This window comes from Anas platyrhynchos, chromosome 1, assembly GCF_047663525.1.
Source record: "Anas platyrhynchos isolate ZD024472 breed Pekin duck chromosome 1, IASCAAS_PekinDuck_T2T, whole genome shotgun sequence".
In the NCBI taxonomy this organism is placed as follows: Eukaryota; Metazoa; Chordata; class Aves; order Anseriformes; family Anatidae; genus Anas; species Anas platyrhynchos.
The window spans coordinates 64219939-64246995 of record NC_092587.1 but is presented as its reverse complement, the minus strand read 5'-3'; the positions used below and the strand labels follow the sequence as shown (position 1 = coordinate 64246995).

Here is a 27057-nt window from a genome sequence, read left to right as displayed (position 1 = left end):
TGAAAAGAATGGGACAAATGGCGCTGCTACCATTTAATATTGATGTCTTAAACATATATATCCAATATATATATCCACAGGACTTTGAAACTGATGGCTTAGAAAGAGAAACAATTGGTACTACTGGAATACAGAAAATTTTATGTTAGATGCTGAAAGCTTCTCATTTTTTATGACCTTGCATGAAAAGATGCATCTATTACTGCAGTGTGCCTGAGAATGGGGAGTGAAATAGTTCCATCAGGGAGTTCAGGGCTTAAATCAAGGATATAGGGAGATGCATACCTAAATAAGTAGGATGTAATCAGATAGTTTGCATTGGCTGCAGCTGAGTTTGATGAAGAATTTACTGTCCTGGATAAATGCTAATCCCCCCTCCAAACTGTAAGAATAACAGCACATATATTTGCTTCTTGACCTTGCCCTTTTAAAAAGTCCGAACAATAGTTTTTCCTCTTTAAACACCCTCAACACATCATTTTAATAGAATGGGACCAAGCAACATCTACACATGCAGTTATGCTGACAGATCTGAGAAGACAGTAGCCTCTGAGAAACTCAGGGTTGCAACCCTTTAACCGAGTGCAGCAGTAGCCAGCACAGCACTTTGGACCACAGATAAAGAAGAGTTATGTGAACGGCGTGTGCACTCCACAGCACCAGAGCAGAAGCCACTAGTTTCTGAAGCAGCTTCTCTTAAGGAGTTGTAGGTATGAGATATTCCTTTTGAAAAAAACTCTTGTTATTTTTACAGGTGGAAAAAAAATAAATACACATCTCTCACTTGAAAGGTGTGGAGTTTTGCTAAGACAATAGGTGAATCGATGAGATTCATTGATGAGAAAGTTCACTGCTGCTTTCACATCAATGATAGTTGGGAATGGAAGAAGAACTTTTTTCTTATGGATTACAGATTAAGTGAGAAGAGGATGATGATGTATGACCTGGCTTCCTTCTGATCCCAGTCTGTGACCTTGCTCTTACAAATATTTATGCCAGTTAAAGCTGAAGACCTCTGCACAGGCAGAGCATTAAAACAAACAAACAAACAACAACAACAACAAAAAACAAACCACTGCTAAGATTTGATCTTTGTCCCTTCTGTTGGTCCAGTGATTACCAGTTTTGCTGAAGTTACCCATATACAGATACTTGCTCTTTTAAGGATCTCAATTAAAGCTATATATCCAGTATACATGTATGTAAAAGCAAAAACAACAACAAAAACCCCATGCATTTCAAGAAGAAAAAGTGTGTATTTCAACAGACAAAATTTTTCACTATCTGACAGCAGAATGGACATACAGAATGGACTTTCAATGTCTGGAATTCATCTCTGGATTTATACAAGCATTTCTTGTACATACTAACAGAGCAAGCTTGCCTTAGGTGGACTACCAACACATCAGAAACTTGACAGATCCTGTTTAGAGGGTAGCTGGATATTGCCTAGACTGTATGTAGAAAACACAGCACCTTAAATTATTCCTTGTACTTCATGACATGATACGACAAAGTCAGGCATTTTTAGATGTTTCAGAATATTTGAAAGATAATCCAAATACATTTATTATATGGAGAAATACAGATATTCTGGTGATCTAACAGAAATGAGGAGAAGAAGAAAGGAAAAGGTGCACCTCAGAATCCCAGTTGCAGTGTCAAGATTAGAGGTGTGGGAACAACTGATAATGGTTGCACTATTACTGCAACTTTGTTTCTGTTGCTTTTGCTGTATGGAAAAGTATCCAGCTTTGGATGTCTGCCTGAAACATGAAAAATATCAATAGAATGAAGTGACAGAACATGATACACGACCTCTGCTTTTTCTGGCTATCAGTGTCCTGGGAAAGACAGACTGGTTCGGAGTTCTGGTAATTTTCACTTTCTTTAGAGTAATCTGTTTTGATTCTAAAGAAACACTTATTCTTTTAATAGTAAATCCACAATCCTTGCTGATGATTCAGGACCAGAGCCAAGAATATCTCTGTAACAGTATCTATGTAGCCATTACTCTGGCATGGAAATTTGAGGTGCCTCAAATAGCATATAATGCATACCTTCTGCAATCAGATCCTTCGTTGCTCATCTCTACTTAAATGAAAACTCCAGGACCAGGACAATGAGATATGAGAAGCGATCTGTTATCAATTCATTGCTGCATAATACTAATCACAATGGCTTAGAAAACAAGCATCCTACTATGTGAAATGGGGTTGTTGGTCAAGAAGTGGGGAGAAAGGAGTTGTCTTCCTGAATCTTTTCTGGAACTGATGCAAGATGAAGTTTGAACCAAAATAAGAAAAATATCCTCTGATGTGATACATGCATACTAGCTGTACTGTTTAATTCTACAAGCTAATTAGATAATCTTTAATAAGGGAGAAGTATAAATTTCACTGTCACCTCTGCTGAAAAGGAGACATGTCTGTAGTGGTGCACTACTAACGGTGTTCAGCAGAACCTGGAATTGCTACAATGCTTCCAGAAGCCAGGAAAGAACAAATATCACCAAGTAAAATAAATTTTTTGTGTCTGAAGAGCAATATTAATTTCTAGTAGTTTCCCTTCTCAAGTGCTGCTATCCCCACACAGGCCAGAAGAACTTACGGTAAGAGAAGGTGAGGTTGTAAGAAGAAGAAAAATGGGCTGCTGTGAGAAGGGTGTAGTAGCACAAGAACAAACCTAGGTCAGAAGTGCTGGAGTCAGTAGTATAGGCTCAACTTCAGCTTAGGTAGCAGTCAGTGGTATAGCCTTTGCTTGGTCTGCAAAGTGTATCTCTAGTTTACAACACTGCAAATGTCCTAAGAGGTAGGCAAAGCATGTACTTGCTGCAAAACCCAAGATGGTTGATCTTTTAAAATAAAATAGGTTAGATTGGGTATTTCTGTAGCAACTGTAACTCAGCAAGGGGAACACTGCCTATAGGATGCAAGGAAATGGCCTCAAGTCACAGCAGGGGAGGTTTAGGATGGATATGAGGAAGAATTTCTTAACAGAGAGGGTGCTGTCAGGCACTGGAAGGGGCTGCCCAGTGAAGTGGTGGAGTTCCCATCCCTGGAGGTATTTTAAGAGTTGTGTGGACATGGCACTTAGGGACATGGTTTAGTGGTGGACTTGGTAGTCTTAGGTGAATGGTTGGACTTGGCAATCCTATCAGTCTTTTCCAACCTAAATGAGTGCATGATTCCATTTATCCTTCCATTTGGGCAGGTGCTGTAGCCTGTGCCAAGGCTTTACTGCCACTCATAAGCAGTAAGGAGGCAGGAGGCTTTAAAGTGGCCTAACTTAGAACAAGAAAATCTAGTGAAAATAGAATTAGGTTGAAGCCTTTCACTGAATGGGAATTACGATTGCTACAGACTGGAGTGGTACCAAGACAGATAAGTTCAATTCTTAAGAGACAATGGTGGATATATTCTGAAGCTCGATATGGCAGTATAGCTGTCCTCTGGCATACTTCTGATTCACCCACCAGTCTCCCTTTTCTCAGCATTTCAGCTGGGTCTGAGAGTTCTCACAGCTGATACCAAAGACATGGTGATAATGAATGACTCCAACTCTAAGATACAGATGGATTCAGAGGATTGAAGTATTTTATAGAAGGTAGTGAAGACTGCAGAGGTGAGAAGTCATTGAAAATTGCCATGATTGAATTCTTCCAATGAGAAATATTCTAAGCCTACAAAGCATTCCTGATGAGGTAGTCCCATAGCATCTGCTGGCTATCCTAATACATGTACTTTTGTCAAGACACAACAAAGAACAGTATGCAAAGACACATCTCTTGAATGTGAATGTCTGTCTTTGGGAAGATAGCAGGACAAGATGGCAACAGTTTAAATTTCATCTTGGTTTTCACTACAGGTCTTGATTCAAGGTAAAGCTTTATGAATGTCCCTCAGCCACAGAAAACATTTTTTTTTTTTTTTGGATGAAAGCTAAAAAAGAGAACAATGTACTATTATACACTTACATATTACTAAGACTGTAGAACTAGAAGGCATTAAGCAAATCAGTATTTTCTAAACCTCTCTGCAGCACAAAAGACGGGGCTTAAGGTTATACAACATTTACATTCAGATGCTGAAGAGTATTATTCTTAAAGAACGCTTCAGCTGCAGTGACTTTAGTAAAAATGGCAGGTGCTAGCATCTCATATACCTGTTTACAGAGGCCCTAGAAAAAGACAAACACAGCTGAGATGAGATTTCTCATATGGGTCTGGGTGAGGATAAATAAGTGATCTGCAGCTTGAGTGACCAGGTGTTTGAATGAGCCTGGAAAATAGCAAACTGCAGCTCATACAGATTTAGTTACCAAGAACCACAGCATACTTTTGCAAACAGGGACGTGAGACTTTCTAACTACTCAGTAACCCTCAGCACAGCACGACTAATATGCTGGATTCCTAGATAAGGAGTTGTAGCAGGATGAGCCAAAGAAGATTAAAAAAGGTTCATCAACAACATTTTAAGTGCTTTAACTACTAGAGTAGCCATGCTTGTTCTCTGGCATACAAATAATAATCACATCAAGATGTCTTTAAATGGTTCCCTATAGCACTTGGTTTCAGGAGACCATGCAGTCCTTCACAGTTCTTTCCTAGTAAAGGAGAGGAATCCTTTTGGTAAAAACTGTCAGAAAATAAACTTTATAAAGAGGTTTTAAACTATACAGCACAGTTCTGAGGATGTTAACATAGGAATAATTATTAGCTGTATAATTAGGAGGAATAACAGGCTGCAATCAACACCTAATGATGCTTCAAAGCATAAATATTTTAAATATTCATTAAAATAATGTTTACATATTTCAGGAAGAACACAAATTCCATATATAAATGTTACAAACATATTATCTATATAATTCCAAATTATGAGATTAATTCCTACATGGAATATTTCTGAAAGTGCAAACGAAATAACTTAAAAGCAGTATTGAGACCATCAGTAGCATTGATCTTAATGCCACTGAGGACTTGGGTTAATTATATGAAACCTGATTTCATTAAACCCACTCAGGCAGGTACAAGCTCTACAAGCTCACAGCAATCCAGTCAGCTCCTTCAACGGAGACTGTTGCTCTTCTGTGAGGAATGACTGACCTGCCAGGGTTCTCAAGTTGGTATATTAGGATAAACTGTAATTATGCCTGGTATGCCTTTAGTATGCAAGGTTTAGATGTAGAAAGGTTCTGCTATTTTATAAACTGTTTAGTCTCCAGCTGTTCTGCCATCAGTCTCCACAGAAAGAAAGAGCTACTAGTTGGACAGTACTTGCTTCAGTTGTGTGATTTTAGTTCACAGCATTTACTCAAAGCCTACAGAAAATGCTGATCAAACTTCGATTGTTTTTCTATCACAGATACTTAAAATGGCAAATCACCATTAAAATAAGAACTATATTATTTGCATATGAACTACAAACACCCCTCCCTTCAAAGTAACAACATAAAAAAATATCAGACAAAGAGATTCTGATAAAATTTCCAGTTTTATGTCAGATAGACAGTTAGGCAGCAGCTTAGAACATAGAAGTGTTAGGACACAGTATTTAGTAATTTCATAAGTTTAGTAGAACAATACTGTTTGGCTGAATGACATTTGATAAACTATCAACAAGTAATTACCAATATAATACACAAAACATCTGACCCAATGGGATGGTTATCCTAGCGTTAATGTCATATTTTTCAAAATAAACTGTGTCAATGCATCGGCAATGGTAGTTCTAAACTCAGCGTTGTTTTTTTCCCCACTTTTTTGTCTGGTTACAGAGTATCTTCAGAAAATGAAGAAACTTAGACTGCTCTGGACCACACAGAGAGAATTCCAGATTATGACACTCTGAGGCCTTGGCAACTGGAACGCACCATCCTGCCAGTCTGTTTACTGCACCTGCAGTACCTCTTAAGGTAGGAGGCAGCTCACACAAAGTTCTAGGTACTAAAATTAGGTTCTTAAACAACTTGGACAAATACAGACAGGAAGATCAGAGAACACCATTTTAATATACTAACAGACCAGCACTTTATTTGAAAACTGCTGCCAAATGCTGCACCAGGTATAATTTCATCAGTATTTAAGATACTGCCATACAAAAAAACACAAAGAAGGAGCACAAACCCCTACTTATCTAAAAGAAGCAGTAGCAATATCATGCTGCAATAAGGTGGGAAAAATGCAATATACTATCTGTTCTTTTAATTACAGCTGGCAGTATTCAAACCTCAGGCTGGAATTAATTTGGGAAATTAATTTGGAAATGGCAAAAAAAAAATGCAATTACTTCGGGAAATTATTTTTCCAAACACAAACATACACACTCAATCAAAGGGATAATATTTCTTTCATTCTTGTACATTCTTTCTGAATCAACAAGTTACCTTTGTCTTGTGTGGACAGCATTTCAACAGTCTCTCAACCCCATGATCTAGATTTTCACAGCTGCCATATTTACTCAAGGCTTACAGAAAACACTGATCAAGATTTTACTGCTTTTCTATCACAGATATTTAAAATGCGATAGATTCAAATTTAAAATGCCTGTGATATAAAATAGCAAATTACAATGATAATAAGAACTGTATTCTGTAAGAAAGAATTCAGATAAACTGAGAAAAAAAAATCAGAAGTCATTTGCCATCAGCATATTGAAGCCTCCTGAATTTACACCTTTTCACTGTTCTCTTCAATGTCATCACATACAAATGAACACAACTGGAAAACAAGAGATAAACATGTACATTCTTTCTGAATAGAGTTGTGGGGTCACAAGAGATGCTCCTTTAATTTTCTATTGCACGAATAGTGTGATAATAGCAAATGTTGCCTTTAGACATAGGTAGCATTATCACTTGTGCCGCACTTGTTAAAAAAAAAATGTTGCTAATATCATATTTGGACTTTTCTATGCAACTTTTCTCTAACATACTAAATGCTTAGAATCGTAGAAGCATCATAGTCAGGCTCACGTCTGAGCTCTGAGTACTCAGAATTTCAGTACAGCTCTTGTCTGTGCCTGCCAATGGTTCCAGAAGAAAATCAAAGGATTTTGCAAAGGGATTTTCCAATCAACTCCTAGTTTACTAAACTATTTTTATTAATTCCTCCAGTGAGAAAGGGGCTGCTACACACAGCTGCTAGACTGACTGAGTATGAGCCTTACCTACTTGCCTCTGAAGAGCGGTGGATTCTGAAGATGGCACATTTTAGAATCCTGACATTTGATATTATAAGTGATTTGTCCATATAAAGGGTAGTAACTATCCTTGTTTGACCAGCCTTTGATGTAGAAACCAGAGAGGAAGCACAAGGCTTGAGTTCCACAGAGCTGACTTTTCTGAGAGGGAATTCCTTGCACTGTCTGCCTTCTTCTATAGTTCAACAGCAGTCCAAATAGAGCATAAATTAAGGTATAATTTCTATCCAGGCAATACAGTCCACCAGAATATGTACAACAGATTTTGAAAAATGACGTTATAAGAAAGGCAGCTCTTGTTTCTTTCCTGTGACACAGTAAAGTACAGGTTGAGCTTTGGCTTAGCGTGTGGTTTCACAATCAGCTTAAGCTGACATAAGACAGGGCTCTTGTTGAAGAAGATGGTTTTGTCCTCCCATTTTCAAGTTCCTGCTCCCTCCCTGGTGTCAGCACTACTGACTGTGTATTGCCGAAACCTGTTGATCCAGTTAAAACTTCACCCTGGCTAAATAGGAGAAACCAAAATCTTTCCACAGGTTCCTTATCCCTAAAGGAACTGGAGCTCAAGACACTGCTACAGCGTCAAGACTAGTACAGTCTGAGCTTAAGAATAAAAGTGAATCGTGGTATTCACATTGATTATAACACATCAAACAACCAGAAGTGCTAAAGTGAAAACAATTGTTCTTTAATTAATTATGTCTGTGTGAATCACCCTCCAGGTGAAAGCTGGTAGAAAGAAATTTCAGCTGTGTCAGTCAACAATGATTGCAATACTGCGGTCTTGGTGTGGTCTTTGATCCTGTGAAAAGATCAAGCCATGACTTACAACATAGTTGGATGAAGAAACTATCCAACCTACAGACTTGAATCAAAGATTTTAACTGATGGAGAATTGACCTCCTTGCTAAATGACTATCATGACTGTTATTTCTGGTTGGTGTAATTATCACTTACTTTTGCATCTGTCTTGTTTCCATAATTGATATACTCATTCCAATATGTCATCATGCCTTCTTTTCTTTATATTTTATCAGTCCGCTCACTGGAAACTAAGGTGAAGGCATTCATTTACTTTCAGTATGATATGTATACTGCTGTTAATCCCAGCCCTGTCCCCACTGTATTGTGAGTTCCACTTCTTTTCCTGATCTTTTTATTTCATACATATAAAATGTCTTATTATTTAATTTCCTTTGGATAATATAATACAACATTAGTTATGACAATTCTCACTTTATTCCTATAATGTCTGCCTCCAAAAAACAGCTCTCTTTCTTGGTTATTTTTTAAGGTGATGTGCATACTGCTGCACACTCCTAATTTTGTTTGGATGCAGATAGAGAGTCAATTAGGTTTGTAACTCTTCCTTACACTTTCTTCTCTTTGTTTGGGATGCTAAGACCTCAAAGTTTTGTTGGACTTTTCATTTATAAATTCCCTGCTTCCTTTACACTCAAATCCTAGAGTTCCTCTGTTCAACTTACTTGCAAATACTCTTATTTTTTCAAGTATTTTGTACAGCTTTTAAAAATTTAAATATATGTATACTCAATTCATGGTCACTCCAGCTGAAGTTGGTTTTGGTGATGATTTCCTCTCTAGCATCATCAACACTAATTACCATCCTGAAGTCTTTAACAACGTTACTTTTTGGTGATCAAGTAAATATTTTGTCAAGAAGTGCAGCAATTTCTCTGATTTGTATCCAGTAATTAAATGTCTGAGAAAAACATGTTTCTCCATTGCTATTTACCTCTACTACACCTCTATGCCTAAAGTCAATATCAGGCTATCATCCACTCCTTTTATGATCCTTAAGTTATTAAGTCCTCATACTGTCACTTTTTTTTTCTTTTAAATTTCCTCAGAATCTCCTGTATCTTTAATGTATGCCTACCATTTCTAGCTTTCCTGAACAACTTCTACACATATTCTAGCTGCACATATTATCCTATTATCCATTAATTGCCATTATCCTGGTGACATCTGGTTTCATTTTATATACCAGATGTGTAGAGCTACTTCTTTTTGTTGTTCTTTCACAAACAACTCAATTTTCCTCTGCTCTTCAACAAATTTTCTCTCTAGAGTTACAGACTGCTTTCATTACTTACTGACTATTTGATGACCAACCTGGATACATCTCTCCTAAATTCCTCCTCCTTCTTTGAGGGTTCTTTTGTATGCTTGTGCAAGCCTTTCTTCCAGAACCACTTTGTTTCATCTCTAAAAGATATATTTCCTCTCAGGTCAAACACAGCTTATGGGATTGTTTACATTACCTCTGCAAAGGGTGTCTTAGCATTTGGTGATAGTAACTACGGCAGCACTAATGCTGACATCTGTTCCATCCTAATCCTAACACTTACTACCTGTACTTCAGGCTTTTCTCGTTGCTGCTGCTGCCCAGGGGATGGATTGAAAAGGGAGTATAAAAACTGTCAAGTGCCTGGATATGGCTAGGGACAGCAGCATCAGACAAAAAAGATGATGGATCATTCAACACTGAGGCATCACTTTGCTTTCTGCTCCTGGTAGCTTCAATGACTGCTGTATTAGTGCTAAAAAAAAAAAAAAAAAAAAAGAAAGAAAGAAAAAAAAGTGTTTCTAAGCAAACAGAAGTTGTTGAAAGGTTCAAGGACAGGAATGGAGCAGTTGTCAGTGGTTATGGATAAAATTTGGATATGCTTAGTTCTGTAATTGCAACAGAAGAGGCCTGAGAAGTTTCATTTCCTTTCTTTTTCCAGACCAAGGTAGGTGCAGCTACTTGCAGACGCTCAGTGCAGAAGATTTGTTTGAATTGGCATTACAATATATTCTGATGAGTTCTGAAGATAAACAATTTTCCAGATGCTTACACTAAAGCAGCTGGCATTCAACAGTACGTAGGAAGCATCCCACCGTCTTCTTCTGTTTTTATCTCTATCCAGTCCCAGTTCTGGGGAAGAATGAGAAGAAACTGAAGCTATATGCTGTAAAACAGTTTAAGAGACTGAGTATGCATGTTCTGCTCCAGAATAAGTGCTGTTAAGCCTGATCTAAACCTTGAAAATAGACTCCTGACAACCCTTTATTATCAGATCCCTGTTCATCATGATATATGATGTTGTACAAAGCTTTCTTTTTCATGTACAGACTTAAGGTTTTATAAACAAATTAATGAAGGTCAATAATCTCAAAATAAGCTGTTATTGTCTATGTTTTATAATGAGAAACAAGTGCATAAAAATTAAGCAACATGTTGAAAGTGACAGTAAGTCATTCATGTGTGAGGGAATTTGAAGAACAAACAAGCAAACCACCACCATTTTAGCACATATTCCAGCTCACAACACCTTTTCTATTGAGCAGATTTGAAGTTGTGTTTATCCTTTACTTTAAAACTACATGAAGCACCCATGAAAATCACTTCATTGAAGAAACATTATCACATGTAAATGGACCTCTAATATCTTAGAAAAAGTAAAAAAACTCAGATTTCAAGCATATGAAATAGAAAAGAATATGATTACCTTAAAACAAACTTAAACCTGCTTGCTATCACAGAGTCCATCTCTCCAGAAATCTTGTCTGCATATAGATAACAGAAGGCATGGGAGTTTCCATTTAAATAAATTCTTGCTTGTTTTGATATAGATGCCCTTTAATTGGTTGTACAATTGCTAAGAAGTATAATTTGGCATCTGCTTAGGTGTAAGATTTGTGGCTAGGTTAATTTCTTGCAATAAAAATTCTTGCTAAATTCCGAGTTGTTTAACTTCTGTCTGCTTTACAGAAGAATTAAACATATTTTCCAAGGCTGATCTCAGGATGAGAAGGTTAAGGCAGACATTTGAGCATGTTGCAAAGAAGAGGACTGCTTTCTAGGTTACAGCTTCTTCATTCTAATAGTATTATTTACAAAATATTAGACTTCTATTGGTTCCTTATAATGTCTAAACTATTTTAAATGATAAAATTAAGACAGACAAATTTGTTACAAGAATACACAATGGAGATTTACACTCAGTTGTATAGAGATTCACAGGGGACAATGGCAGAAAATAATTGAGGCAGGGTGACATGGACAACTTTTGATCTTGAGACTATCCTTAAGTAATGAGTATTTTGCATAACACCGGGGAAAAAAATCTGAGCATTTTCTGAGGTATATGGATCAATGAATGTATAAAAAAGTATAAAGATGCTTTATGTAGAAGAAATCTTTTAAAAACTGAGATGGAAAGACCACCAACGCATCTAACACAGGTGTGAGATTTTTAAAGCTAACAACTGCTAACTGCAGAACACATAAACAAGCATAGTCAATTGAAATAGAAACATGACTAAGTATTTAAAACAGAAATGGAGCTGAGAGTTAAGATCTATTCTTCATGCCTACCACTGGTGGTCTGACAAAGAGCACATCATCTAACCGCCTCTGTAAATACACAGTACAGTGACATCCTGAGCTGAAGAGTCAGGTGTTGTTTTTTTTTTTTTTTTTTTCCTCTCTCTCTCTTATTTATTTATTGTTAGCATTAAGGAAAAAGGAGATTACCAAAATCTTGCACACCTAAAGCTGCCTTGTTTTTTAATAAGAGCACCATGATTTTCACTTCTTCACAGAAGAGGCTGAAAGCACTACACAAGGTCACAACACCGAAGCAGTGAAGAAACGCCCAAGGAGTAAGAGGATCCCCCTATCGCCAAACCCCTCGCAGACACACAGCACAGAGCTCTCGGGCAAGACAAGTGAAACTGCCCGCTCCGAGCAAACTCGCTTTATGGATTTATGGCAGCCTCTAGTTAAAGCCCATCTGGGTTGGACGGGGGGGCCGGGACGACCATGTGCTGGTTACATTTTTGCCATTCCTGCTGCGGTATGGCATGAATAAATCACAGGGCTGAGGTCAGAACAGCCAGCCCATAAAGTGATTCATGGACCCAGCAGCACATTCCCCTAGGACTATGTACTTTATTACAGTAAACCTCAGAACAAGATACAATTTCCTGTCTCAAGGAGCAGCCTTTAAATCAGGACACCTGGACAGCCCTGCAACCACTTAAAGAAACAATAGGCCTCAGCCCCACCGCTGCCTCACGCTGGCCTGCGCTCGCCCCAGGCCTGTTGCGTTCGACACTAAATACCGCCTCGAGGAACAACCTCCTTCCGCAACACATCACGGGGGATGAGACTGCGGAGTAAACCTTCTGATACCATCCTCTTCTTCAGCCATAGCTTCCTCACCCAAGAAATACACGTTCTCCAGCTGTTACTTCTCTTTCCACTTGAGCTTTTAGTTCTCTTCTGTGCTGTCAGAATTTGACCCAAAACGTTAAGACAGCAAAGAAACTTGAAAGGTAATTCACTTGTTTCTCTACTAGTGAGCAGATCCTTCACCTACAGTATTACTTATTTGCAAGCAGAAGAACCTGCTGTGCAATTTCAGTTACAATATCGATGTTCTCCTTGCAGTCTAGGGCACTGATTTGACTTTTGGTTTTGGCACCTGGAAAGCAACCCAAGTGGTGACAGAGATTATGGTATTGTTAGGCTTCTGAAAACTCACAGTTTCACCTAAGAGTAATGTTGCCTCCTATGCCACAAGTTACGTTTTCAGGAGAAAGAATAACAGAAAACTCACTTTCAGCCAAGAAACAAAGCACTGGGTATTTTCTGCTCTAATTATCCTGAGGAGCCCTCTTTCTTAACACTGAAATCCCATAGACCTGTTGGCTGCAGAAGAGCAAGCTGTCACTGACCTGACTTATATTCTTAGAGTCCCTTGGACTTGTCGTGCCTTGGTTAGGCACATGCTGGATGTATTTTTGCAGTTCTCCTTAGAAACAACATGAAAAATTGCAAATGGAGGCTTCCCATGTCCACACAAGTTGTGGCTGCTAAAGTTGGACAGAAGAAAATCTGTTTTGCTCCTTCAAATCCATAATGGATCATATGAAAGAAAGTTTCACACAGGTATACTTGTTCAGCATACATCATTCAATGAGGAACGTGAATAAGAAAAGAGAAGGAAGCTTCCTTCCAAGCATTTCATGGCTATGGCCGTTCTGTAGAATCACTCTGCAAATAGTGGAAGAGATCCTGATTATTTTCACCCGTCAAGTTTCTTTCAAATCTTAAAATTGTAAACATAACAAGGTAACATTTCCTGAGAAGCTGCCTCATAAAAAACAGCCAGGAACATAAAGCTTACATATACCGAAACACACCTAAAAGACTTGATGACTTGCAGAGAATGAGACTGTAAGAGAAAGTGATAGAGGAGAGAGAGTTTTAGGGAAATTTAGGGGAGAATTCAAACACAGGAAGTAAAGAATGCTATTGAAATGGTCAAAGTAGAAAAAACAATCTAGATAAGAAAAGAGAAGGATCGGTAAAGCAGATGTAAGTAATACTAAACTCATCAGATTTGTCCAGGATGGAACCCTCACGAAGCTATTTGCTTCATGATTACTTTTCCTACAAGTGAAAACAGTTATGTAGAAAACTACTTCCACCACCTGCTTATTTTCTTTTATTGTACTTAAAGGATATCCTTCACTGTTGTAGATTGTTTCAGAGCTTACAGCAAGCAGAATCAAGGCTTATTCATAGATTTTATCCTATACGATTTCCTGTACAGAACAAATACTTACATCGTATTCAGTTACTCCCACTGAACCCAGTGACTTGCTCTGGAGGATAAGAAAATCTCAGAAAGACAACCACTTGCGACTGAAAGCCATGAAGAATTAACTGTTATTCCTCTGAGTTTGTCCCAGTGGTTAGTCGTTGCCAGTGTCAAAAAGTCAGGTCTCTTGCTAATCCTATTTTTTCTGGCTTCATTTGCTAGATACTGATCCTTGTTTTGACTGTTCGCTGGAATAAACATTGTTTTAATATCATTATTATTTCCTTTCTAGACATTAGAACTCTACAGAATATCATGATAACCAAGAACTTACCATAAAAGTAAAATTCATATTCTAGTCCTAGTCATTAATCCTACTTTTATATAGCCAAATTTCTTTTGCAGCCAATATCACACTGCATTTTTCCATAACATCCCAATATCTTTTCCAAGCCATTCCTCTTAAAACAGTGTATAATATCTCCATATTATTCTAATTCATATCCCTAGTATTCAGACGCACTTTGTGTAAATGCATTCACATTAAAAGAAGCAATTTAAATTGTTATACATGACTTTTTAACGTTAGGTAATGTTATGTTTTATTTATCATCTGCAGTTTCTACTGACTGTTATTTTACACTTATTTACAGCTCACTAATAAAATGATTATTAGCATCAAGACTAGTACCAATATTAAGGAAGCTCAAACATATATAGCTCTACTTAATTTTAATTGTAAATGGTAAATACTGATAACACTCACTTTAAGAATATTGTCTATTCAAAACTAATAATATGATGGTAGAATTGGTCATTTAGAGAACTCAAATGTAAGGCAAGAATTAGTTGTATTGAACAAGTGGTTTGTTTTCTTTTAGGCAAACGTTGGATATAATAAAGGAACATTATGTGTTTTTGGCATGACATATTTTACACAAACCAAGTTGACTGATATTAATTATCTAATTATTTCTTTACACTATAAGAATTCTTTATCAGATTATTCATTATTTTGCTCATAAATTGTAACAGTTAATCCAGTTAATCAACTTACAGCTAGTTAGTCATCCTGCCTCCTATTCTGCAACACTTCCACAACTTTAGCATTTCCTTAACTTCTAGAATTTCACCAGAATTCCAATATTTATTAAACTTTCAAGAAGCCAAAATTCCCTTTAGCCAATTCCTTTAAGTGTTCTTAGATACCAAAAATCTTGGCGTACCACCCCTAACACACACATAACGTCTTCAGCAGTTTCTTATGTTGTAAATGGAGAGATATGGAATGCCACAGTGCTCTTCTAAGAAGAAAGGCAAAACATTTCTGTTCAATTCACATGTGATCCAAAGATATATGAAAAGATCTCTAAACAAGTGAAATAGTAATTTAGTCATACTACAAATACCCAAAAGGGCTTAATTGAACTGAAGAAAAAATGGAACAAATTAACTTTGCTTTTCCAGTAATCTTAATTAAGCTGACTACTTTACTTTTACTTAACCAAACCCAGCAAAGTTTTATAATTAAAAAGCTTTTTAATTTGAATGCTGGCATAAAAAAAAAAAAGTCCATCATTTCTTCACCACAGCATATATGAATGATGTTCTTTCTGAAACCAAAGACAATACTCCTCTTGCAAGTGGGGTGCATTAGGAAAAGTGTTGCCAGCAGGACAAGGGAGATGATCCTGCCCTTCTACTCAGCCTTGGTGAGGCTTCACCTGGAGTACTGTGTCCAGCTCTGGGCTCCCCACTAAAAGAGGGACATGGAGCTCCTGCAACAAGTCCAGCAGAGAGCTATGAAGATGATTAGGGAGCATCTCTCATACGAGGAGAGGCAGAGAGAGCTGGGTCTGATTAGCTTGGAGAAGACTGAGAGGGGATCTGATCAACATATACAAGTATTTGAAGAGTCAAGAGGATGGTGCCAGAATCTTTTCAATGATGCCCAGCAACAGGACGAGAGGCAACGGGCACAAACTGAAGCAGAGGAAGTTCTGTCTGAATATGAGGAAAAACTTCTTTAATGTGGGGTTGACAGAGCTCTGGAACAGGTTGCCCTGAGAGGTTGTGGAGTCTCCTTCTCTGGAGATACTCAAAACCCACCTGGACATGATCCTGTGCAACATGCTCTCGGTGATCCTGCTTGGCAGGGGGGTTGGACCAGATGACCTCCAGAGGTCCCTTCCAACCTCAACCATTCTTTCATTCTGTGATTTCCATTGACTTAATTTAGTAAGGGCTGTATTAAGAGAAATAATTCTCTCTGCCTTCTAAATGGCTTTCAAAATCACTAAATACTACTGAAAAATTTCCACCATTTCAACTATTTACTTAAAAATACACATAAAACCAGAAAAAAAAAGTTGCAAAGTGAAAGTTGCAGAAGTTAAGAAATGTAATCATAACACTATCTACTTGTAGGTATGCTTTATGCATTCTATTTGTCTTTTATTAAATGAACATAGATAGGTTTGACCAAAGAGTCTGTATGTCATTCCATCTCAACAAGCTTATTTATCGTAACAGCAATATATTCAGCGACTGGCAGGAGAGCACCTTAAACTGCTTAACAAAATCAGATGAAACAGAAAGTAGCACTGGCATACTTCTAAGAATTTTCTAGCTAATCATTTGCAGCGAAGTTTTAACTGTGACATACAGAATGGCCTCCAAGGCTGAGTGAAAAAGTAAGTTTTTATTTTTAGGTTTTATCTAGAAAGGTATAATCCTACTTCTGAAAGCTCTGCCCAGTAATATTCTATTATCAACATAAGTTCAAACCATAACAAAGTCAAGAAGCAAAAGGAAATATAATCTATACTTTTTCTTTCCTCTCATGCCTTGCTTTTTTACTTACTGATACGGTAAAGACAAAGTAACGGTAACTAAGATTATGGTAATTACGTAGAATAAATTGTAGAAGTGAGGAATCTCTCTTCCGTTCTCTCCATTTTACGGCAGCACTCTATATAACTTTCTATTCAAATGTAATTAATATCACATCTGTTTCTATCAAGGCATTTGTTTTTGGTGTTTAGATCTGAGAGCTCAGTTGTGCAACAATAGCGTGCACATCAGCAATACTGTGAAATGCTCAGAAACATGCCAAATTTACCACATTTTTCCTGGTATTTTTTAGGTTGGTGGTATTTTTTAGGCTATAGCAAATACCAAATGGACTCTTTTTTTTCTCTAGATGAGTGTGTCTATGAAAGCTTTACCCGTGGTATAGCTTGGTAACCAAAGTTCACCACAAGCCATAGCAAGGGGATTAACACGACTAGCTTTCATGTGGCTCCAGAGCCGTCACTGTGCTCCTCGGAGAGATCAGCGCCTTTTCGTCTCACTGCAAAGAGAACTGTGTGCTCAGGAGTCTATGAAAGACTCTCTTCCCCATCAGGACATTGACAGAGGCCACTGCATGTTCATAGCAGAGGTCACACCGAGGGGAGAAAAGCAAAAACAACCTGGCTGGAACAGACACCTTCTTCACTGAAAAGTCAGTCATTCATGCTTTCAGTCTTGTACACCTCACTGCAAAAGATTTTGAAGTAGTTCACTTAAAAATAGAGCAAGGAGTCTGCTCCTGAAGCAGAAATAAAATACACACTCTAAATATAACCTATTCCACACTACTAGAAAATACTGCTTTGAGTATTGGCCCAAAAAACTCTCTGGGAAAAGGCATGTTTTAGAACAAGAAGGCTATCATGCTGTAGCAGCTTTACAACATTAAAGTTAATGGCAGTTTTTCATTAATATGGCTAGTCAATATTATTTTGTTTAAATTAGCATTTCACGATCTTTTGATGTCCTGAGTTAGCTACCTAATTGTAGACATTTTCTTTTCCTTTTCCAATAGCAAAAACTACTGAAAAGAGCAAAAGAATGCTACCTAGGGGAGAATTCATAGTTCTTATTAAGCCCTCCAGAATGAGGAGTGCTGGAGCCATAAACCAAAGCAGTGGAGGAAGAAAAATAGAGTTGAGAAGAAATCCCATGTTCTCCAAGAACAATGAGAATGGGTGGCAGAGGTCTGCCTGACCTCAGACAGTGCATTTCTTCCTCTCTCAAACAAAATGCTGTTTATGTCCAATGAGCAATTCAACCATGAGAAACAAGATCAGACAATTTGCCTCCCCAAAGGTGGCAGTCAAAAGCTGTGTTTATATTCATTGACAACCTCTCTTTTTAATTTTCCATGCAATTGTATCGCTAAAAGCTCTCATAGGTTCTGTGGAGTTTGCACAGTCGTAAAAAAAATCAAAATCCAACAACATAAAATGAGTGGATCCAAATACTGTGTGTGTATGATACCCACCCATATGTGTATGGGACGTTGAATAAATACACCTAAATGACATGGTAACTCTCCATAACTCTAAATAGCGTTTTCTTAGAAAGTCTGAGAACTTTTCCAGAATCAGAATAGGTAAAGGAGGAATGTCCAGGCTACTCAGCAATTTTAGGAGGGGAGGGTGTGGGTAGAGAAGAAGGGGGTTTTTCAGTGCAATTTGGTTACAAAGCTTGTTTGCACAAGGCTGTGCTGGCCTCATGGTGACTATTCATAAGAGATCCCCAGAAGAGCTGTAAAGTCTGCCTATAGCCCAGGTGCTATAATTGCTGTCTGTCAAAACAGAGCTGTTTTCTCAGCAAACATTTCAGAATGCCCAATGCTAAGTTGATTAGTTTGGGGTTTTCTGGGGAGGAGTATAAGGATGATGATTGAGAGACAGAGTAAAACTGATGACTCGGAGACAAAACTTTGATTTCATTAAAACACTCCAGAGAGTGTTTAATTTCTCAGTTAAAAGAGAATTCCTGCCCTTTGAAGGGAAGGGAAGCAGGCAGCGAGAAGGAATTATTGCCAATAACATCCAATGTAAGAAACATGAATCAGTTCAAGAGCCAAACAGACTGAGGTGCTATCAGTAATGAAAATGGTTCAGCTGCCCCCTGAGCATAGCGTTCATACAGTGAAACCATTCCCCGGCCACAGAGATGATTCCCTTTCAGTACACCCTGCGTTCAGCACAAATAAAGCTCCTTCTTGGGGAATTTCAGACTTTTCTTGCACACAACAGCTTTGAGAGGCTCCATCTTCACACTAAGCCTATTTTGAATCCAGCCTGTTATGTGTTTGTAATGGGGAGAGACAGATCTGGCTCCCTCAGGTGCTGGCAGCAATGCTGACCACACAGAGCCTATTCAAACCACATAATGAGATCATCTACAGGATTTTTAAACAGGCTGAGCCTGTGCAGGTTCCAGACACCTGAGTATGTGAACTCTATAAAAAAACACTTTTTGCACGAAGCCTCACGCAGAAATGTTCGGGGTGGGAGAGGGGGGATAGTAGGCGGAGTTGGCACTAGGGGAAAAGGAAGGAAATGAGGAGCATATAACGGAGTGAGACTTCAGGCATCTTTTGCAATTAAAGAAACTCTTTACAGGCCCTTAAAGTGGCAGAAGGCATTACTTGTGCCTTTAGGCTGTGACTTACAACTTCCTACCTGGACAGCATGCTTAAGAAAGGCAACACAGATGGCAGTCACCTACAACCATAGTACCCTCTTGCAAACTTCTTTAGGAAGGACTTGGTGAAGCAAGTTCATAATCGCTCTTCCTGTACATTATCTGCACTTCTGTATTTTCCATCAGAAACCATTGCTCCTGAACATCCACAGTATTAAAGCAACTTCATTTGTACTGCTCAGGTTACATCAATGTCAACGCTTACTTGAAGTCCCATGGTTTTCAGGGTTTGGAATTTTGCCATAAAAATTCACTTCAGACTGAAACGTGGCAAATTAGGGCTCAGCCCCTCCTCATTTCCCAGGCAGTTTCATACATTTTTTTTTAATTTATTTCTTTTTACAAAAAAGTCTCTGCAAACATTTAAGATATTTTTGTTTTCCTCAAACTAGATATGTCTTAAATTATTATTATTATTATATTTGACAAATGTTAAATGTAAGTCTCAACATGTACATTGAAAGTTTTAATTAAAAACAAACATCTTGTTAAATCCAGTTCAGCATATGTTCCTACCAGCGTGCACCTTGTTTTAGCAACAGTTGATCTGTCTAATAACTATAGAGGGCGTGAGAATGGGTAATTAGAAGAGTAGCCTAAACAGTATAGGGAACAAGTAGTAACATTTTATGAGTATTTAGAAAAAAATATATAGAAAGGGTAGCAATGCTTAAGCATAGCAGCAATTTTAATAAATAATAAATATTGCAATGGACTGATTAGAAAAAAAAATCTGAGATTTAATACTGACTAACTAATTTAATGATTTCTAACAACACCATGTGAAAAAAATAGACTAATATTATTACTGGACCTTTTCAAGCTCATGGTCATTCCCAGCACTCTGGGAATGCACCTGTGAAGCAGACATCATGCCAAAGGTCTTCAGAAAGTTCTCCGGCCCACTTAAAAAGGCATTTTCTTGTTATCGCTCTCAGCATTGCAATGCCTCAAATCAGGATCTTGCTCCATGAGTAGAATTCACTGCCCCGAATTAAGTGCACAGGTTCCCCTGGCAGCTAAAGAGGAATGTCATGCACCTCACAATGGGATTAATGACATGCAACAAAATGGTAAACACCTTAATCAACAGGAGAGAGCTAGAACTTGTTTCGCTCCTAGTTTTAGGAATTAAAACTATTGTCATGAGAGGATCTAACTGTAAAAGACAGATTCACAGCCCTCAAGTGCTTCTGAGGTTACACATCTGAGACAAGCATTTGTGTGCAACCGCCTAAATCAACTTCTTTTACAGCATATATGTGAGAACTGAACGGTGACAGAGGAAGGACATGGCAGTGACCACTACAGTGACTGTCTACAGCAATCCATTTTATAACACTGCCCAGGAACTGTGAAATTCAGTTATGGTCCCTCCTCAGTATCAGAAAGCTCAAACCCACACTGAAAGACAGCTGCTGGAGTAACCAGGCTATCAGTATTCTAGGATGTGACCTTTTTATGCAGAAGGAAATACAAAACTGTAATCTTTACTGACAATACTCAACAAAATTCCTCATTTCACGTTAAGCTATTACAAATGGTATGTCAGGTTTTTTATTGTTTTGGTTGTGCATTTATGATTTTTATGCTCTTAAACAAGCTTGTACCAGGTAAACAGAATGCCCTCTTAAAAACATGTAGAAGACAGGTTTGTATTAAAGAACAGTAAAAGAACATGTGGACTCTGCAGAAAACCTCCAAAGCCTAGTTTGCACATCCAGCCAAAGGTGGAGTTTGAACGCTAGGCCTCTGCACTCTGAAAACAACTGTATCAGATATAAGGAAACCAATAAAAGTTAGAGCCAATGCCAGTAAAAAGATGAAAGACCTGAAGAGTAGTAGTCAAATTCTTAGCCAGTGCAGTGGACCTCATAAATGCCAAAGGGCATTTTTGCAACATTCAACTATGAAATGTATGAATCTGTATGTTAATATAAAAAAATGGATGCAGTTACAAATACAGAATTGTATTAGACAGATTCTAGCAGGTTTTTAAGAGCAATAGTCTTACATGCTGATTTCCATTCTAGAATTTGTTTTCCTTCTTCTCCTTTCTTTCCAAACTTGCACACAAATATTTCTCCTTTTGAATCAAGGAATGACCACATCAATGACACTGATGACCACATCAATGAAAATGAAACACTTCTGACTCTTTTTCTATACGATTCCAAAATCAACCAAAAGGGGGAGGGAGAGGAGCCTCATTTGCAGTTGGATAATCAATGACAATACCAACATATCTGAAATTTAAAGTCTACAACTGATATCTGAGCTGGCAAAGGACCTTAGGACTACAGCTTTAACAGCACTGTCCCACCATGAAGTACATTCATTTAATGCAGATTGTATGCTGATCAGATCAAGACCTTATAAGACATGCTAAGAAGTTACAGTAATAATGATTTTTGTGAATGTTTCTCTCTCAAAAAACAAAGCAACAACAACAACAAAACAAACAATAGACAATTCTTGTGGTTCTCTATTAGCATCCTTTGCCTAAATCACAGGTTATTGCATAAAAAGGAGGATCACATGAATGATCAAATTAATGTCTTATCAACTAAATGGCTGCCACTCACTTCAATTTTTCTGTGTATTTCTATTTTAGTAAGTTCACCAAGTTCAATGCATTGCCATTACAGACAACCATACCATATAATCACTTTAAAATGCAGTTTAATTTTCTCCTCAGTTCACTGCATCTATCTGAAGACTTCAAGAACTGTCATCAGAATTCCAAGTAGAACTAGAACGGGGCCCATGGCTTTAGCATGAGATTTTCTTAGGCTTGATGTAAAAGATGGAGAGGTTTACAGTTCAGGATTACTCTACGGTTTGTGATTAGAAAGGATGTTTCTAGCCAAAGTCACGTTACACTGCAAGTTGTGGTAGCGTCATATATAAAAAGAGGAACAGCAGGAAGGAGATTTTTTCTTATGAAGTTCCCTGAATAATCTAGATTAGTATACCAGCAGAAAGAGAAATACTTTTAGAACTCTCAGCTGGCATGTATATGGAAGTCCTCCATATGCTCAACAAGTTACAGTGAAAATTACACAGCTCAAAATACTGTATGCAAGAAGCTGAAATACAGCCTGCAGCACCACTTATTTTAAGTACTAAAATTGTATAGATCCAGGATTGGGCTCCAGTCAATTCTGTAGCCATTCTAGTATCATGGATGTAAATTCTCATGTTCTTACACTTCAGCAGATGAAATGACCTCTGCGATAACCTTTTCCACTCTAAAGAGACTTTACAAAAATATAACTCACATTGCTTTTTGCATACATATAAACAGTAGCAAACAGGATACAGTGGGGAAAGTTCACCCTGCAAAAACTGAGATGTCTCATTGCTTCAGCCACAGGACAATAAAAGAGATTGGTTGAGATTTTTACAAGTTCTGACGGCCAATTCCACTACTGCTGGCTTGCTCATAGGATTTAAATATCTGCATCTCAAGTTTTATAACTTGCCTCCCTAAGGAATTACTAAGCTTTTTTCCAGAGTCTGTTTAGAAGGGAAACCATTCAGTTTGGAAAAGACAGGACTAATGCGCTTACTCTGGGGGCTCTGGTTTTGGCTTAGTCCCCTCTTATTCCCTGTCAGACACAACAAGAGTGCACTTGATTGCTGGGAGTCAACAATTTTAATCCATAAAGTTCAAACACCAGGATGCCAAGGACCAGACTTCACTCACAAGCATTACCATGTCAGGCTCTTATTTCCTGAAATTAATGGAAAAATCTGAGGTAAAGTAAGATAAAGTTACAATAAGGAGGAATGCAATCAGTGATTGCAGTCGTAGCAAAAGGGAATCAGATATTTCCACTGTAGGGAAACCTAAAGCAAGTATCACTTTTCGTATGAAAAGAACCACTGTGTGATCAAGTTGCTTGAAAACTATTTGGAGGCACTTCTGAAGAAGCACCAAATCTGCTTCCTCCAATCAATTCTTGCCTTTTTTTTTTTTTTAATTTCTTCCTTTTTTTTTTTTTTTTAAATTAATTGACAGGGTAATTGAAGCAATCTCAAATCCAACTAAAAACTTAGATCTGATCCACTTTGACACTTGATAATATACAGAAGCACTGTATAGAATAATGAGGCATTCTTAAGAGAAGCTGGATTAAAGCCATGTGACAAAAAAGATCTGCAGATTTTTAATGTTATCCCATACCTACCTACAGAAGAAATAGAATTCTGCTGCTTGTCTTTTCATGTAGAAAAATATGATTTCCTTAGCATCTTCCTTGAATTATGCCACTGATTCCAAGTCCACTTGGCTCAAAGCTTTTTCCTTAATTTCAATACTTCCCCAGATCTATTCCAGCTTTCCTATGATTTTGATCTTTTTCTAGTTCTCTATTTCATATTATCTAGCAAGAACTTTTCTTTCAATGTGTAATACTATATCTCTGACTAGTATTCAGTTCCTGCTTCTTAAACAGACTAATCTTCCCTTATTGCCTGTATCTTCATTTCTCTTTCCATTTGTTATATTCCTCTTTAAATCTTTTTGGCATTCTTTATATTGACATTAGCCAATCTAGGTGCCAAAAAGGGAAACACAATGTTTTACAATTATTTTTTTATACGATCTTTAAAATTCCTCAATGTTCTCTAATATTTTTATAATTGCCACCTCTCAGATTATGGTGACAATCACCATTGTGCTTTTTTTTCTTGGTTGTATTATTTTTTCCATTCTCAAGCAATCTATAATGTAGCATAGCATGTATACATACATCTACTTGTGCAACTTCGTTCCAAAGCTTTATCTCAGCTTTCATCTTCATTAGCACAGTAACAGACATTTGCCATTAGTATTGCTGTTACTAGCAATTGAAAGATCTCATTTTGAATTTCTGGCATTTGAATTACATTTTTATTCCTAATATATTCAGTGATGTAAGTCTGGATTCTAGTGGTACAAGTTAATAAAATGTTACTGCTTATGAGAATGTACGAACATGAGAAATGCCATAATGGGGCAGATGAATGATCCATCTACTACAGTATTTTGTATTTGAAAGCAGCAACTGAGATGCCGTTTAGGGAGAGCACTAATCATTTTCTGTGGTCTATTCACCTCATATTCTGTCAACATTGAGGATTATAGTATTAAGGATATTATAGGGGACATCCCTGTCTAATCTCATTCTAGTATCCACTTACGGACCTATTGTCCATGAAGCTGTCTAAACCATGTTTGAATCCGCTGACACTTCCTCTACAGTGTTCTGTAACACAAAACTGCACTATCTGCTGCATAAAGAGGTGCCTTGATGGGTTTTAAACCAAACTTTAGTTTCACTGAGTAAAGCCCAATTCTATTGCAAATTTTGGTTTATAACAGTCTTGCACTAAGCTTATCTGCAGGTAAGCTTTCATGAGCTCCTGCCTGCTCTGCAATGGATCCACCACAGGACACAGCTACGCCCATCAGGCAAGTTGGTGGCATCTCCATGATCTTACTCAAAACTTACTTTGTCTCAAAATTGAAAAAACAGCCTTTTTAGTCTCTCCTCTTAATGCAACTTCTCCATTCCCTTCATTATTTTATCTGCCCTCTCTGTACCTTCTCTAATGCATTGCATCCTCACCTAGATGTGAAAACCAGCAGTGTCACAATACTGAAAATGAAGTCACTGAAAACGAAGCAGCAAAATGATATCATTGTCTTGTTCTTGATAACTCTGTCTCACAGTATGGAAGCTATATTCTTCTTTTCAGAGCAGGTCGTTGATATTCAGCTTGCAGATCAGCTATACACCTGTGACACACTGGTCAAATCATTGAAATTAATTTTGTTTATCCTCGATTTGCCTACAAACAATATAGGGATAATACATACCTTCCTAACTGCAGTAACTTGATTAATATTTGGAAAATACTTCAGGCAATTTTAATTGCTTTGCTGAAAGAAAGCAATGCCATATCTCAATTCCCACTAAGAGAACAGATTTCTGTAGCTTCTGGAAAGAGAAATAACTGGAAAAAAGCCCTTTCTTCTTACTGCTAATCTCCTGAAGGAAATTACATCATTTACCCTGTAATATCACTGTGAGATCTATGCAACCTTGGCTATACATCTATGCAAAATGTATCTATTACATAAATACAACACAACAAACATTACAGTCATCACTCATTCATAAAGGACACATAAGATAATCCTCCCAAAAAAAGAAGGAATCTTAACAATTAGGATTAAAATTATCATTGCAAATACACAGCATAGAAATGGCTGAAGTGCCTGAGAAGAGACACACACACAGTTCCTATTATTTTTAACAGCTATATGCTTGACCAAACGAAACCATCAGCTGTAGAATCTGATGTTTAAAACACCATAGGAAAATGTGAAGACAAAGTAGCTCTTTCTACTGACAACGTTCTACTAAACTCTTAATGTGGAGTCTGATCCTTTTTAGCCACGTCATGCAACTTAACAATGCAAAATACAGCATGAAATGCAGGGTCAGCCCACAGGAAAGATCATCTGAGCTGAAAATAGAAAATGCTCATCTTCATCTCAGTCCTCCACTTATCAGAGAAGTGCAGCCTCCACACAAGTAGCCCTGTCCTCCTATAAAACATCTGTGTCCTCTTGTCAACATCTGTGCAAGAAGAATCAGAGTCCAAGGTGACGAATACGCTCTTCCTGTTAAAAGCACATCCTTCTTCACTCAGAAAGCGGCACAGTACTACATTAGTTAAGCATTGTTATACTGCCCTAACTTCCCCTATAAATACAAACTCAAAAAATAGTTTCTTGCTCTATTGGGTGTCCATGGAAAGGTGTTGGCAGTGGGGGGGCTGCAGGGGGAACCTCTGTGAGAAGAGGCCACGGGTTGCCTCTATGCCAGACACTGCCAGCTCCTGCCTGCTCTGCAATGGATCCACCACAGGACACAGCTAAGCCCATCACACAAGTTGATGGCATCTCTATAAAAGGGCAAGGAATGCCAGACAGGCAGAGGAAAGGCAGAAAGATATATACCAGAAAGAGTGAGAAACAGCAGTGTGAACACCAAGGTCAGAGAAAAAGGAGGAAGAGGTGCTCCAGTTGCAAAAACAGATACCTACTGCAGCCTGTGGAGAACCCATGCTGGAGCAGATATTTTTTTTTCAAGAAGAAATGCTGCCCCTTGAGGAGAATTCATGCTGGAGCAGGGTGGTAAAAGAGTGAGAGGGATGAAAGGGCAGAGAGCAGCTCTGCTGAGGATGCCCATCACGTCCCTCCCTGCACTACTCAGAGAGGTGGGTAGAGGAGTCTGGAGTGAGAGTCAAACCAAGTCAAGACTGTTTTGCCCTTGACAGTAATTGTTAAACAATCTCCATCTTCATCTCAACCCATGAGCTTTCTCATCCTATTTTTCCTATTTTCAGCTCTGCCATGAAATATACTAAGAATTGTAGTGTAAAAAAAAAAAAAAAAAAAACACAAAAAAGCTTCATTTCTAATATGACACCAAAGATACAACAATCAACTTTCCAGTCTCAGCAGTACTCTTTTTTTCTTTTTTTCCCCCAAATACATTTTTTTTAGTCAGCCAAAAGTAACAGTGATTTTGGCTCTATGTCATTAATATAATCAGTGATACCAAGAAACTTAATCACGATGACAGCAATGTCAATAAAGTCCTGGAAGAAGCCAAAGAAGTTTCTGTACAAACTTACTC

At 37.8% G+C, this 27057-nt stretch overlaps 1 protein-coding gene across 20 annotated transcripts in view; it reads right to left on the bottom strand.

Annotated features, from left to right (window-relative positions):
• ERC1 (ELKS/RAB6-interacting/CAST family member 1) overlaps window positions 1-27057 on the bottom strand; it is a 301807-nt gene that overhangs the window by 64920 nt on the left and 209830 nt on the right. The window contains exon 17 of one of the 20 annotated variants that reach the window (XM_027463556.3): window positions 13911-14067. The exons of the other annotated variants lie outside the window; for them this stretch is intronic. Coding sequence (XP_027319357.2) covers window positions 14031-14067 — 37 coding nt within the window. The 3' untranslated portion in view covers window positions 13911-14030. Of the gene's footprint in view, window positions 1-13910; window positions 14068-27057 lie in introns of those variants that run through there. 20 annotated transcript variants of the gene reach the window in all.